The sequence below is a fragment of the Anabrus simplex genome, chromosome X, assembly GCF_040414725.1.
Source record: "Anabrus simplex isolate iqAnaSimp1 chromosome X, ASM4041472v1, whole genome shotgun sequence".
Lineage (NCBI taxonomy): Eukaryota > Metazoa > Arthropoda > Insecta > Orthoptera > Tettigoniidae > Anabrus > Anabrus simplex.
In genome coordinates, this window is record NC_090279.1 from 156,743,663 (window position 1) to 156,760,871 (window position 17,209).

General features: G+C 39.5%; 1 protein-coding gene and 1 non-coding gene across 2 annotated transcripts in view; both read right to left on the reverse strand.

The window, feature by feature from the left end:
• Positions 1 to 17,209, reverse strand: part of 14-3-3epsilon (tyrosine 3-monooxygenase/tryptophan 5-monooxygenase activation protein epsilon) — a 132,826-nt gene that overhangs the window by 29,958 nt on the left and 85,659 nt on the right. The window contains exon 4 of the mRNA XM_067158806.2: positions 15,060 to 15,197. Within this exon, the coding sequence (XP_067014907.1) occupies positions 15,060 to 15,197 (138 nt within the window). The remainder of the gene's footprint in view (positions 1 to 15,059; positions 15,198 to 17,209) is intronic.
• LOC136886914 (small nucleolar RNA Z195/SNORD33/SNORD32 family) lies at positions 9,465 to 9,534 on the reverse strand. The gene has a single exon (XR_010861878.1). It is a non-coding gene; the product is annotated as a small nucleolar RNA Z195/SNORD33/SNORD32 family (small nucleolar RNA).

Genomic DNA, 17,209 nt, shown 5'->3' on the forward strand with positions numbered 1-17,209 from the left:
TCAAGGACCAGACAGGAGTTCGATCAGCAGAATGGACTTTTACAACAGCAGTGAACTTGTTAAACTCGTAGTCAAAATCAGGGAGACCTGATAGGGTTCACAGAAGAAGAAATGCTACGTTACAAACAAACTAAACACGTGAACCTCTGCACAGAAAGTGGCTTTGGTGATGGGGCCAAGCAGGGTGAAAGGACAGAGCACAAAATTTCTGGTTGCCACCCACATGTAACCACATTTTAGTATTTATAAAACACTGGCTCTTCACAAACAATAGCAGTGATTTTTTAATTACGTTTCTTGTATTCTTGTTGAGGTCATTTAACCCTTATTCCAGTATCCTGTACTTAGAAATGCCTTAATCCTTTGTCAGTGGTTCTTTGAAAGTTCAGTCTTTAGTCAAGTCCACAATGATTAGCGTTTCAAGTTACTTTGGTCATATACTATAGGAAGTAACCGCCGTGGTGAAAGAAAAGTAACAGTCTTTCTGTAAAACGCCTAATGTTACAAATTACGTTAGTTACAACTCTTGCAAACCTCCAAAACTAAGAGTGAATTTGCACTTAAAAGTCTATTTACCTTCCTGTTCTGAGATACAGGCGAGTTAGGACATCAAAACATCTGTTGGAAATTCAATGGAAGAATGGTTAGGCCATTCTGAGAAGTTGTTAGGAGTGATCCCATTTTATAACTTCAATTATATTTATGCAACAAAAAAGTAATAATGTCTTCTTTAAACCCAAACTAACTACCTTTTCCGTTTTTGAAAACGCTGAGGTGCCAGAATTTTATCCTGCAGGAGTTCTTTTCCGTGTCAGTAAACCTACCGACACAAGAATTATTTGAGCACATTTAAATACCACCGGACTAAGCAAGGATCGAACCTGCCAAGTTGGAGCCAGGAGGCTAGCGGCTCAACCGTCTGAGCCACTTAGTCCGGCAATTATATTTGTGAAGAATGAAATTAGTGGTGATTTATTTAGAACAGTTCCTGATTTCACATTTCATACCATAATCAGGAGAATAACAGTAATATAGTGAAAGACAGGAACACCAAAGCAAATACAACAGGATAAACACAGTGACAGGTCAGAATGGCAAAAGGGGGCAAACAGAAAGGTGACAAACAGGGAAACACAAAAAGACTACTCTACTTCAAGATCCTGAGACCCCTTGTCCCTCCATGCAGTCACGTTTGCCCTCTTCTTTCTGTTGCACCCTCTTCCCACATCCTATTGCATGTTCACCCTAATTTCCTTGTATTTCAATATACTGTATTCACTATATTCAGTGCATGTTTCTTTCAAAATACACACTACAATTACAAATATGGACGTACGGATTATTCGGGACAAAGTTGGCATTACTCGATTCTCTGCAAAAAAGGCATATTTTTCTCTGTTTCTGCACAGATACTATCAGGTGGCATTATTCTTCCTTGCACGGTTTAGGATAAGCAGTTTTTATTGGTTTTGGTGTTTGCCATTTGCGAGTGCATATTTGTGCAGGAAAAAAAAGCAAACATGCACCACTTGTATACTGGGCAAAAAATTAAAAACTCCAGAAGCCAAAAAATGAAGTTAGCAAAAGTTACATCACAACTGGCAGAGCAAGAAAGCCTCTTTATTGTAAACCACTGGTACCCGCAGGACTTTTCGAAGCAAGCAGAAAATAAAAGGAACTGGAAGAAAAATTGAAAGAATACTTCACGAAGGAAGGACAATTTGGTTGTGCGGTTTCCACAGAAATACACTAACTAGTTAAAAGCATTAGGCTTTAGTGAAGGAAATGGAAATTAAGGGCTTCAATAATTAGTTGAGGGTGGCTAACTAGACCTTTCAAATAAATTCTCATTCAGTAAGAACAAACATCTCTCCACAGCTGCTTGATGTGTAAAAAGAAAGAAAAATCTTAAAATTCCACCATTATACCACCAACTTGTGGTGGCATATTAACTTTAGCAAATTAGCATTGCAGGTCAGATTACAGTTTTTGACACAAAACTTCATCAAAAATCAAGCGTGCCTAGCGCAATAGTCACGGCCCAAGGAAAAGGCAGGATGGACACAACCCTAGTGCTTGACTGATTAACACGTGTATGGAGATATCGACTGGGGCATTGTTGGTCATGATAATTTTTGGCACATGCAAGATGAAGTGAAAGCTTGCCTGCAACAAGGGAACACACACCAAGTGATCACACCTAGAAGGCTAATCTGTACTTCGACCAGTTGTGTGTGTCGACAAGCTTTTAAAACCACACTTGAAATGGTTATACACCAAATGGATGGAAGGTAACAACCACCATACATGCTAACAGGAAAAATTAAGAGACCAGACTTGGAAGTGATAGTTAAGTGGATAAAGACAGTATAGGGCTTGATTACGCAATTATAGCCGAGTTTCAAGAAGCGAGCTATATCAGGGGCATTTGATCATAATGAGGAAGACATCTTGTGGAGCGAGAAGGATGGGGATGGTGACGGCATAAAATAAACAGACAAGCTGCCACATCAACATCCATTCGTAAATTCTTTTTCGTGAAAAACAGCACAGTACCTAAGAAGGTCAACATACAGCACAGCAGGCCTACACTGCTTTGAGTAGAAAACTGAATTTAGGATTCAAAGATCTGGTAATAATGTAGATTAAGGTAGTGTATTAAAGTTGCTGAAAATATTTTCACAATGCTTCCAACGAATGTAGAACTGTGCCATTACAACCAACAAAGGAGATTTTTCATCAGTGAAATATTACTAAATTACAATAACTCAATTAGGTTTGTATAACTTTCACAACTAACATACAAATACAGTACACTTCAACTTTTACAAAAGTGCCAAATACATTCATAATCATTGAAATAATTATTCCTGTATTTAAATTTCATATAAATATATAAATTAACATACATACATTATCATTATAGACTTATGCCTTTCAGCGTTCAATCTGCAAGCCTCTGTGAATTTACTAAACGTCACCACAATCCTCGATTTGCAACTAGTGTTGTGGCCTCATTTATACTCCGTACGGCTCTACTTCTAAATTGACGTTTTAGCAGATTTTGGCTCTGTCTGGTGGTTATGCGCTGAAGCATAGACATCCAACCAATCCCAAGCTGCCATTCATATCGATTTATATCGGCAGAGCACGATCTCGAAACTTAGTTGCCAACTCTAATATTTAAATTCGCCACGTGGTTAACCTATCTCGCTCAGCGTGTTTGGTATTCGGTACGGTTCGCGATCTTTTGCATTTTCCTTCAATATTTAGTGTGTTTTTCATATTGTTGGAGGGTTCCAGTGACTCTGAGATCAGTAGTGTTCCCTTTGTAGGCCATAACCTCCTTTCTGTGCCAGCCATTAGCCGTTAATGATGTGTTATTTCCTCATTCTCTTTTATTGTTAATAATATATTCTCTTATAGTGCCAGATATTGTTAGAAAGTGTAGTTCTTGTGAATTTGTTTTCAATCCATATTCATTCGTTTTTCTGAGTACTGTATTACAATTTAAAAGAGCTGTTTACCGCGGTCATATTGCATCAGCTGTTCTCGCAGGCGTAGCGCGCTGGCAACAGAGGGAAGGCGATGCTCATTTGTTTTGCGAAACTTCAATTTAGAAGTAAGGCCGTGCGGAGTATAGTTCTATACCTCTTATCTTTAAATTGTTAGAAACCGAGCCTAACCATCGTCGTCTTGGTCTACCTCTACTTCTCTTACCCCCCATAGCAAAGTCCATTATTCTCCTAGGTAACCTATCCTCCTCCATTCGCCTCACATGACCCAACCACCGAAGCTGGTTTATGCGTACAGCTTCATCCATCGAGTTCATTCCTAAATTAGCCTTTACATCCTCATTCTGAGTACCCTCCTGCCATTGTTCCCATATGTTTGTACCAGCAATCATTCTTGTTACTTTCATGTCTGTTAATTCTAACTTATGAATAAGATATCCTGAGTCCACCCAGCTTTCGCTCCCGTAAAGCAAAGTTGGTCTGAAAACAGACCGATGTACAGATAGTTTCGTCTGGGAGCTGACTTCCTTCTTACAGAATACTGTTGATCGAAACTGCGAGCTCGCTGCATTAACTTTATGACACCTTGATTCATCTCGCTTACTATATTACCAGCCTGGGAGAACACACAACCGAAATACTTGAAATTCTCGACCTATTCTAGCTTTGTAACACCAATCTCACATTCAATTCTGTTGAATTTCTTACCTACTGACACCAATTTAGTCTTCGAGAGGCTAATTTTCATACCATACTCATTGCACATAATTTCAAGTTCCAAGATATTACACTGCAGGCTTCCGGCACAATCTGCCATTAAGACCAAGTCGTCAGCATAGGCCAGACTGCTTACTACATTTCCACCCAACTGAATCCCTCCCTGCCATTTTATATCTTTCAGCAGATTATCCATGTAAGCTACGAACAGCAAAGGTGAAAGATTACAGCCTTGTCTAATCCCTGTAAGTACCCTGAACCAAGAACTCATTCTACCATCAATTCTCACTGAAGCCCAATTGTCAACAGAAATGCCTCTGATTGATTTTAATAATCTACCTTTAATTCCATAGTCCCCCAGTATGACGAACATCTTTTCCCTCAGTACCCTGTCATATTCTTTCTCTAGATCTACGAAACAAACAACTGCCTATGCCTCTCGTAGCATTTTTCAATTACATGCCGCATACTGAAAATCTGATCCTGACAGCCTCTCTGTGGTCTGAAGCCACACTGGTTTTCATCCAACTTCCTCTCAATGACTCATCGCACCCTCCCTTCCAAGATGCCACTGAATACTTTGCCTGGTATACTAATCAATGAGATACCTCGATAGTTGTTGCAATCCTTCCTGTTCCCTTGCTTATAGATAGGTGCAATTACTGCTTTTGTCTAATCTGAAGGTACCTTACCAACACCCCATGCTAATTTTACTACTCTATGAAGCCATTTCATCCCTGCCTTCCCACTATACTTCACCATTTCAGGTCTAATTTCACCTATTCCTGCTGCCTTATGATAATGGAGTTTATTAACCATCCAAAATAATCATCCTCCTCCCCATGAGCTTGGCTGTTCGCAAAACCACCAGGATGATTTCCTTTTACATTGAGAAGATGTTCAAAATATTCCCTCCACCTCTCCAGTAATTCCCTGGGATCTATTACAAGATCACCTGAATTACTCAAAACGCTGTTCATTTCCCTTTTCCCTCCCTTCCTAAGATTCTTTATTACTGTCCAGAAAGGTTTCCCCTGCTGCTTGACCTAGCCTTTCCAGGTTGTTACCAAAATCTTCCGACTTCCTTTGGATTCAACAACTATTTGTTTCACTCTGTTTCTTTCATCTACGTACAAATCCCTGCCTGCCTTGGCCCTTGTTTGGAGCCATTTCTGATAAGCCCTTTTACGTTTACAAGCTGCTCTCACTTCACCATTCCACCAAGATGTTCGCCTTTTCCCATCTTTATACACAGCTGTGCCTAGGCATTCCCTTGCTGTTTCTACTACAGCATCCCTGTATGCCACCCATTCACTTTATATATCCTGAACCTGCTTACTGTCTACTGTTCAAAACTTCTCACCAATCATATCCATGTACTTCAGTCTAATTTCCTCGCCCTGGAGATTTTCTACCCTTATTCGTTTGCAGACAGATTTCACTTTCTCTACCCTAGGCCTAGAGATACTTAGTTCACTACAGATCAGATAATGGTCTGTATCATCGAAAAATCCGCAGAAAACTCGCACATTCCTAACAGATTTCCTGAATTCAAAGTCTGTTAAGATAGAGTCTATTATGGATCTGGTACCCCTAGCCTCCCATGTGTAGCGGTGAATAGCCTTATGCTTGAAGAACGTATTCCTAACAGCTAAACCCATACTAGCACAGAAGTCCAGCAAATGCTTCCCATTCCCATTAGCTTCTATATCGTCCCCACATTTACCAATCACCCTTTCGTATCCTTCAGCTCTATTCCCAACTCTTGCATTGAAATCGCCCATTAGCACTATTCTATCCTTGCTGTTGACCCTGACCATGACGTCACTCAATGCTTCATACAACTTGTTAACTTCATCCTCATCTGCACTCTCACATGGTGAATACACGGACACAATTCTAGTCCTAATTCCTCCAACTGACAAATCTACCCACATAATTTGCTCATTTACGTGCCTAACAGAAACTATGTTGCGTGCAATGGTATTCCTGATAAAGAGTCCTACCCCAGACTCTGCCCTTCCCTTTCTAACACCCGTCAAGTACACTTTATAATCTCCTACATCTTCCTTGTTATCTCCCCTTACCCGAATATCACTTACTCCTAGCACATCCAGATGCATCCTCTTTGCTGACTCAGTCAGTTTTACTTTCTTCCATAAGCCCCATTAATATTGATAGCTCTCCATCGAATTCCATTTAGTTCGCCAAGTTGTTTCGAAGAAGTTCCTCGCCTGTCAAATGGGAGTGGGACTCCGTTACTCCCATAGATCCGAGGCTTGCTTAAAATGTTCTGAGCTCGGTAAATTCATGAAGCAGGATGCTACCCTACTTGCACATAGTCCAAGTGAGGATCTCTCCTCTAACGGGTTATGGATCACCGGTGAATTGTATAGTGCTAGCCGCCGAGCACAAGGAGGGCCATGACTCAGAATATGTCCGAGATGCCCACTCCCATTCCATAGCAACTGGTATTCCGACTCTCAGGACCACTTACTAGGCCACTCAGCCATTGCCCATGGTTCACGAACTAGGACGTGACTACAGTAACCCACAAACATGAACCACTTGTTAAATTCTTGACGAACCACGAATTCCAGTTCGACCCTTTCAAAACAAAATATGATGAAAATAAAATATATTACACTCGGCCCGCTATGAAAAGGTTTGCTTCAGTATACATATCACCGGTACTGGTAAAGGTATTTATTATTCATTAATAAACTGCCCTATGATGTCGTAACTTCTGTAAAATCATTCTTAAAGGACTGCCATGGTGTTCGTCCTATTATGTGCTCCTTTTCATCATGATATCCGACTCAATAACGACATACTCGCTTAGTATGCACTGTTTTATCAACCTCCAAATGGAGGAAGTAGAATTTTCAATAAATGCTCTCTGGAGTCAAACTAAATGCAATATAGACAACAACCTGTCTAGAATAAACCCCAAACACTTATTCATATCTGAAGTTTCCAACATCAACCCCTTTCCTAACCAAGGAGTACTGCATCTCTGAAAGACCTGCTAGAGAAACTTAACCCATGAACGCCTAGCATTGCATATGTGCAACGGCGTGCCGGTGCTCTTTTCTTTCAATGTATGAAGTTGTTTTCCAGTAAAATAATGAAAATTGCACGCGTATTCGGTAAAGGGAAGTGGTGTGCTTTGTTACAAGTCGGTTAATCAATTGTCACAGCTTGATTCTTGACGAGGTGTATGTTTGAAGTTCGCTGTGTGTTCCAGCTACCACAATGGCATGCCGTAAAGAGGTAAGATTCGCCATATAATTTTATGATTTAGATATTAATTAACCTCTTTTAGGAAATCTAGGAAGTAAATTCATCAGAGTTTGAATGTAGCACGATTCCTTTTACAATTCATAACTCGTGGGCGAGCGAGATCCACATATACCCGGCGTTGCATATTCGCAACGCTAGGCGGATCCCTTGTCAAATCACTTCCTCGGGTACCAATTTGATACTGATAGGGTTTGTTATTGACGTAACAACCCTTCGTTGCTGTGCATGCAGTTCAAACTCATACCGGTTATTGTTATTATTATTATAATTATAAGTGGTGGTAGGAAATTTTACCTCGTATATATATGAGGAATGCCTTTGCTGGCAGGACCTAGTGTTTACAGTGCACTATGTCTTCTGGTATGGGCTAGAGCAATTTTGTTACTTTCATTGATCTGTCTGTCTTGTCCTTGGCTTTGACAATATGAAAGTGACTGAGGTATGAGCGATGCTAGTAATGCCATTCCTTGTGCAGCCAGTCCCTGCTATGAATGGTGTGAAAACGTTGCTCATAGGGTCGGTTGGTGCATGCATTTCTGTGGGCTTGGTAGACTGATATGTAATAGCAACTTCTGGCTCGGTGAGGAAAGCAACGGGAAACTACCTCACCCCTCATTTCCCTAGTACGCCACTTTAGTGATGCCTAGGTCATTATGGCAGCTGATGGTGGAGCTGTTGAGGATCCAACCAGCCTTAGAGCTGAAGACTGACATACATACATACATACATATATGAGGAAATCATAGTTGAATAGCATCATTTATTCGATTCACATTTATTTCAGGGGCTTGACGTTAGCAGAAATTCTCGAGGAGGTAGAAAAGCGAGATGAAGTAGTAGATACTATTTATATAGAACCTCCAGAGCGCAATACTACGTCAAATCCTACAGCCCGGAGCCCATGGGAGCAGAGCGCCTATCGCTCTTGTGCGTGGGGGAAGGTCGCACACATGAAGCTGTACGGTACGACGCGTGAGACCACCTTTTGATGTATATCCCAGACAATAAAAGACTGTGCATATGAGAAATGTTCTAGCATAGTCCGTACAGCGTGTGTAAAGTTTGACGTTGGGCTCTGCATAAGTTGCTTCATTCGTTCCACACAAAGGGATATACAGATCACCGAGTCTTCAGAGAAACCCACAGCAAATGATCACACGAGTAAATTGAAAAACTCTGAATACCCTGTCAGTTTTCAATATAATTTTCCAATAAATATATTTATTTTAATTACCGTACACACACACACACACAGTATATAATAGGTACTGTAAATAGTGCCTTATTGTATATAAAGAATTTTATTTTGTCTCTTAGTAAATAAACATATCAGATGTAAGGCTTTTCAGGTGTTTGCTCTATTAACCAGCGTTTTGTCTTAGGTCTGACACTAGACTCATCAGAGTGGGATGTGTCAGACCCTACCCACTGACGCTGGGGTGTATGCAGGTGAACTTATCAGAAGCCTTATAAAAGGCACAGTCTGATAACTACATCTGATCTGTTTTTTGACATGCTCTATTGGTGGAAAAATATGTAATTCCCTCCTTGGGAACTTAGAATTTCCATCATCTTAGTAAATAATCAACTCAACAATAACTTATCTTCTTGTCCACGGTCATTGTCCTCTTATTTTCATTATTTTCTCGAAGAAAACAACATGTGTGTTGGTACCTTGCAGACTACTACTTAAACGCCTTGAGTTGCATATATGCAACACCCTTTATTTCCGAAACGAAACAGGTTTGCTTCAAAATAATGGATCTTCCTTGAATGTTCTAAGAATGTTTATTAAGAAATAAAAAATTTGGACGTTCAAGGGTTAAAAAAGTATGAACACAGGCAATTAGTTGAGCTACTCTTCACTGAGAACCAGGATTTTAAAAAAATGTGCAGACAAACTGAGGGAATATTTCTTTGCCACCTATCCATTCCTCAGTTGGTAGTGCATGTTAATGAAATCACAGTTATCATACACTAATTTTTCATCACAGGAATGGTGAGAATTTCATCACACATTAAAATATGGTTCTTTATTCTCTGACAACAATCATGCACAAGTACATACAGTTGGGGGAGGGGGAAGAAAGGGAGGGGGCTGGGTAGCAAGTCTCCGAATTCAAGCACAACAGATGCACGGAGGTAGCACAGATTTTTTGGCTATTTAATATACGGAGGTTTACACACACTTTGCCAATAACAGTGCAAGGAACACAACTTGTCACTTTCCAACACAATAAAACTAGGCAAGTTTGCTGGCAAAATGTATATTGGACAAATGCATGCTAAAGAGAAAGAAATAATTTGATTATAAAAGAACAACATAGAGCAAGAGGTATACAGAGCTTGACAATGATTCTTCCACACAAAAGTCTGCTCAGTTCGTGCCTGAAAGTGTGCGCTACTCTTATATAAACAAAGAGTGGAAGCTATGAAAGAGGAACACATAGTTGGCTTATCTAGACACAGGGAGTTACAAAGATAAAAAACATGAAAGCACAAAAGGCTAAGGATATGTACCACAACTTCATAGATCGACTCCCATTAACAATCCCGGATGTTCTAGATCTAATTCTTTTTTTGATGTTTCTGCTTCCCAGCTTCACCCATTTTGAGTAATTAATTAGAACTAACTTTTCTTGAAGGTCAAGATTTTGAGGAGGCCAGACAAAAAAAGAAAACAGGAAAAAATATCAGGAGAACATTATTGCTGGTTATAGAAGGCAACACAGAGAACAACAGGAACTCAGGTTTAATTTACACAAGCTGAGAAGAAATAGACATCGCTGAATTTTGCAGTGAGTGAAGGTGGATTGTCCATTTGAGTTTTCTATTCCAGTCTTTCCACTGAGTTGCTCTGTTTGTCCACACTACCAGATAAGTGTTCCCTCAGGTATGATACAATACTCTCCCAGCTTTTGGACATTTGGCTGTTTCATTCCCTTTACTATTGACATCTTTAAATTCCATATTGCCCTTTTATGGCTAATCCCTTCTTAGTCACATACGCAACCTCGTTTCTTCTGTTCTACAAACATCTTACAGCAAAATTCCCACCGTCCCCATTGTCCACTCTATTCAATACTGGGTAATCATGAATTTATCCCCCCGCCCCCTCCATTTTGTTACTTACAAGGGGGCATTCCCTACTCGTCACCACCGATTTCGCACAAATTTATAGAACATGCAGGGCTTAGCTAGAAATGAAAATACCCGAAGTGGGAACTCCAGATGGCCAGGTGTTTAGAAAATAAAAATAATAATGTTGACGCGGCTCTCGCACCGTATAAGCCACTTACGGTAACACGCACGCCGAGCAGTAGTTGACATAGTGGTAAGAGTTCGGGCTGGTAATTCGATGGTTGTGGGTTCAAAACCTTGTGTGTAGACTGTTTTCTATTTTCTGTCAACTTTTATATTATTCATTTTCCAATTAACCAAAGAAGTGAATAATTCATTTCATTTATTTATTTAAACGCAAAAGGCATAGAAAAGGCAAAAAAAAAATTGGGATTCAGTTGTCAGACTTTTTTCTACCTGCGTCAAGAATCTATTGTGTACAACCGCCAGGAGCAACCTTCACTTGTCAGGTGAAAACGAATCTTACAGCGAAACGACTATTCACGTTTATCGCACATTCCCCAAGGAGGGGAGATGGCCAATAAAGGAGAAAAAAGAAAAATTTCTGTTTGAACACCTCGGGAAAGTTCGCAACTCCAAATATTCTACAATTGTGCGCTCATTAAAAAAAGTCCTATATGCATGCCAACTTTCAAATGTGAAAAATCAGGAGAAATTTCGCAGCGAATCGCGACGTATTACGACACATCACTGATGGCAAAACATGTACAAATTCATTATAATTCAATACATTAACAATTCTATTTTCCCATATATATATTTTTCATCATTTACATGTGAATACTAAATACTGGACATACCTGAACTGTAGAAACATGTGACTTCTCATCCTTCAACATGGTGATCACTCACATTATGACTAATTGTTGTTCAACACACCAGTAGCTGACTTTGCCCTCTTCAGAAACTCGGAACTAAATTTTTGCTCAAAGCACTTGCCTTGCTGAACTGATTTCAAGGTTAAAAGTTTCTCCAAAGTTTGTTCAGACAGCAAGGATCTGAACTGTGTTTTTGTCTTTGTGACTCTGCTAAAAATCCTTTCACATTCTGCATTGCTATGTGGAATTGATAAAATAGCAAGCATCACCTTAGAGAGTCTTGTCATATTTAAGTACACCATCAGCTGATTTCATCTGACCTAATGCCCATTGAGCATCAATTCTTCCTTTTGCCAGGTCTGTTTCTTCGAGCTGAAAGTTACAGAACTGGGAGTGCAGAATATCAGTTTCTTTATCCAAATGTTCCGTTTCACTAGTCAAAATGTTCGGACACTTGTTAATGAAAAATCTAAGGCTAGAAAATGATGCCTTACTTATAGCAGAAATATTTGCAACTTCTGCATTAATTAAAACTTCATCTTTGAATGGAAATTTGTGAACCATGTAGTCACACGATGAAGAGAAACACTTTCTAACAGACTTAAAGAATACGCACTTTTCCTCAGACTTCAAGGTGTTCACTAAAACAAACGCATAGTTCCCTATCATCAAATCACAATCATCCTTTTGATTTGCTGGAGTATGATAATCTACATCAAGGAGAGAGGATGATCTTTTAATAACGTCTGGTTTCACAAACCTTGCCATCACATTCTTCAATAGTTCCTCCAAAACTGACCTCAATAAGTGGATGTGCGGCATACTTGACTGAAGAGCTAAGTTTGGATTCTCAAAGATATCCATAAAACTTGAGAGAAAATGGCAAAAAATTTGATGAAAGGAACATGAAAAGTCGTACTTCACATGACAATGCATGGCTCTTAGTGTGATCAGTAGTTTCATTTTTTTTTTAGTGAAACTGATGACTGGGTTTTCCTTTTAACTGAGGAGTGAGGTGAAATGTTATGACATTCCTTAATGTTTTCAGACAAACAAGACACATCTGCACTTAAACTGCGCTTAGGAATTTTGTAAGTCTTCAAAGTTCCCATCTGAGAATCCTTACTCACAATTTTGCTCCTGAATAATGTAACCAAAGGGTCCCACTGAAGCAAAATCCTATCTAAACACCTTCTTAGTGATAACCATCGAGTAGGCACATGCTTTAGAATTTTCCTGATCTCAGTGTTGTGTAAAGTCTGAAATTCTCTGAACTTTCCTTTCCTCTTTGCACTCCTTTCCAGATAATAAAATATATCAATTATACTTCCATCTACATTTACGGGCAAGCACGCCGCACCTTTCTCGGCAGCAAGATTAATTAGGTGACAAGAGCAGCCTACGATGATTATGTTACTATTTTCCCGCTTCAAACATCCTGCCACACCATTCTTCAGTCCTACCATTACTGGGGCATTATCAGCACCAAGAGCTAGGCAGTTTTTTAATGGAATGCAGAATTCCCGAAAAGTTGAGAGCGAAAGATTGGCAATGTTAGCTCCAGTAGCATCCCCTTCTAAATTAGGCACAGAGAGTAGACAACTCTGAATTTCATTGAGTTCAGGCCTAAAAAATGTTACAACAATGGGATATATCTTCAAGTCGCTTTTATTGCTACCATCAGTAGCAACAGAAAATGCATTCACAGCACTTTTAAACACTGCATCATATTTCTTTTTTGACATTTTGGCCAAAACAAATATTAAGGCACAACACGAGCACTTCTACGGGTAAAACAACTATGGTGTGCTACTTCTGAGGTTAGGTTACTCCAAAGAGAATGTTACTCGCTTGACTCGCTTGCAAAGAGAATGACTGTATTATAGATCAAAGAGCAGCACATGACTAGCCACCGTGCCCCGTACTGCCATCTGGTATTATTAGAACTACTATCGACCAGCCATACTCAGCCATATATCGATAGAACGAGGAAATACGTGGGAGTTTAAAATACGAAAATTACGGGTATTGCTCTGAAAATCGGGAGATCGGACCCGGCGATCGGGAGATCGGGAGGAACGATGAAAAATCGGGAGTCTTCCGCTCAAATCGGGAGACTTGGCACGTCTGTATATGCCTTTTACATACAAATAAATAAAATAAATTAAATTAAATGAATGATATAAAAATTGAAAAATTATTCTACACACGGGGAGTCGAACCCACGACCATCGGTTACTAGTCCAAGCCCTTACCACTACGCCAACTACTACCCGGCGTACGTGTTAACGTTAAGTGGCTTATACGGTTTTCTATACGCTTGGCCATCTGGAGTTCCCACTTTCGGTACTTTCATTTCTAGCCAAGCCCTGCATGTTCTATAAATTTGAGCAGAATCGGCGGTGACGAGTAGGGAATGCCCCCTTGTTAGTCCCTGACAGCTCTAATATGGTACTTCAATCTTATTCAATCTGTACCCCTCTGGTGTGGTCTTGCCCCTTTTCTTTCCTCAACTCCTTTCTTACAACCAAAGATATCTTCAATGACCTATGTAAGTACAAGAAAGGAACAACAACCATGAAAAGGAACATGATAAACATGACAGGTCAGTTTGGGAAGCGCAAAAAATAAAAAGACTTCAATGAACATGGTAACTCTACTAAGCAAGGACACATCCTTACACACTGCAATCTTTCCATTTATGAGCTCTCTCCACACAATCCCAGGTCTATTATATCCATTTTTCTCCATACCTAATGGGCTCGTTTCTGCTTCCCAGCTTCAAGGTAGGGGGGCACCAATATTTTTATAAAAGGCTCGTCTTGACAGATCGTCAGTCTTGACGAGGGAAGATTTGAAGAAATCCAAACAGGAAGAGGAAAGAAGCAAGATAAATATGAATCTATATGTCACATTTATACAATTTTTTATCCTCCTCCATCTCAAACTACCCTTCCAAGCTGTCCAAGCTGCTATTCTGAAGCATAATGTACTGTATGTTAAAAGTTCACATTAGATTATGTCTGATGCCATGACACTTGACAACTCTTGATGTTTCCGGCTCGTTGCCGAGGATAGTCTCGGAACATCCTTCTCCTTTCAAGTGCAACTCTGGGTTCACTTATCTTCCACACTGTAAGGCATCCATGATTCTTTTCTCATATATAACAATTTTCTACGAATGGGTAAACACCTGACTAACAATTTCATTCCTCTTCAAGAATCGTATATCTTGTCTAATCTACTCTGAAGTCCTTTCCTTTTTTTACACATTACCTTAAGCTATCTGCATTAAAATGAAATTTGAACTTGCAACATCAACATTCGGATGCAAATTAAGCCAGAATATTTTGGCATGAGAAAAATGCCCTATAAAATCACATTTCAACAATGTCATAGAAGAAACTAGCCTCAAGTCTGCATAGTGGCATATACAAAACAAAACTCACAGTCTCTCACAATTATTCAAAAGAAAGCAACCTTTATACTTGAAGAATATGGATTCGTCACAGCTTTTATACTTCCAGTTTCTATATGCATTTTATATGACACATATTTAACCAACCTGATGGGGTGTGTAGGGGGAAGTTCAGTCATTGCGATATCACTTGCTGCTTTGTAGGCGACCAGCGAGTTCTCAGCGGCTTCTTTCCTGTCGTTACCAGTGGCAAACTCGGCAAGGTACCGGTGGTAATCGCCTTTCCTGAAATGTTAAACACAAACGGGTAACTAAGACAGTTAAGAAATTTGAAGCCCAGATCTGCCAACAACAATTCATGAGAATATAACTTCTACAAATATCCTTTCTACCATGATATAAGCAAAACTATTCCCTCAACACACACAACAGCAGATATACACTATCCCCTATTCTCTACTTCACTTTCCAGCACTCATTCATCACCCTGTTCCATGAAAACATTAAGCCTCTAACAGCTACAACCAGCACTAAGGAACCAATACTGTCCTGGCAGCAAAAATAGACACTACCAGACTGGTATAAGCCAACAGAGGAAACTCCCAACGCATGCCTCACAACCATGATTACCGCCACCCTAACAAATGGGTCCACGAACAAAATTATGCCCGTGACTGTGGTGCTTTTCAAGAACTGCAGCATCTGCATCACTGCCCAACTTGCCCCGTGGAGACTTGACATGAAGTCTGTGACAAGGCTATGGCAGCTGCTTTATTTTGGAGCGTCTTCCAACATTTGAGGAAACTTGGATAAGATGATCAAAGCCTCTCCACCCTAATCCGTATCTTCCTGGCTATACTTGCCATTTGTATTTCCATAGTTTGTATTAGAAATATTTCTTCATTAAAAATAGTGAATTTTTTCATCCGTAATTCTCAAAAAACAATATTGATTTTACATCCTACTAACTGTTTTTCACGGTTTTCAGAGAAGTCGAAGCACCAGAATTTTGTCCAGGTGGACTTCTTTTACACGTCAGTGAATCTACTGTCACAAAGCTGACCTGCATTATTCCTTCCAGAACACAAAGAACTACGAAGAGGAACATCAATAACGATGGTGTCCTCAACAAGACAAATGAGAAGACTGACTGCACCTAAGTCAGAGCTCCATAGGGACACACAATCTTCATGTTTCTTTGAGTACAATTTAATTTTCACATGGTGCAACCGGCCAGGTCCCAACCATGTGCCGCAGCTGTTGAAAGAAATATTTTTCCAGCCTTCAAAGGCACACTTGTTTAGTTTTTAGTACTACAGACTGTAAATTGTTTCCCGTATTGACAGTATGCTTACAATATATGTATTTATTGATCCTCCTGTTCAGTACATTACTTCATTTCTTAAGATGAAGTACTGTATTCAATTTATTCAGATATGTTTAGACTACTTACGAGTCATCTATTGTGACCTACAATAGTTATAACGTGATTAGATTAATATATATGTATTAGTGTTAAAAACACTAACAAATTTTTATTGGACTGTAAATATTCTAAATAATGACTACAATATATACATAGAGCAGAACCTCAATTTGAATATGTTAATTCAAAATCCAGTCTAATTCGAAGCAGCTTTCATTCCTGAAAACATGAGGTACAGTTTTGCATGTTATTTAAATAGTGTAATTTAAAATACAGATAATTAGTAATTTGAAGAACAATGCAGATTCTATTACCGAAAGTCAGGCTTATAATTCGAAACTGCCTTTATATTAAGGACACAAAAAAAAAATCTTACAGTAATTTCAATTCAAAATTTTTCTGCATCATGAAAGAATGAGTCTTTCTAAATGTGCAGGGGTTGCTTTCCGCACTTTCACTCACTTTGGTGCGTCAACAGTGTGCTTTATTTTCCTAAGTTTGAGTGAAATACTTATTCTTTTGTATTCAGCGTGTTAAGGAACGCTGCAATATCACGTAGCAGGCAGTGTGCGGAGAAGCAGAATCCATGAACACTGACGATGCCGACTGTTGGTGAAAAAGCGTGTCTTATATAATCAATTTGTACACACCGAGCAATGTTAACGCCGATGAAACGGAGTTTTTTAAAATGCTGAACCCAAACGGACTTACGGTTTCAAAGGAGAGAAGTGCCAGCCGGGGCATAGTACAAGGGTGGAGGGAAACTATTGTGTTGTAATTCACACAGAAGCTAGAGATTTCCTTCCCTCATCATAGGAAAGTTTGATAAGCCATGATGTTTCAAGGGTATCTGGCAGTTTCCGTGCAAGTA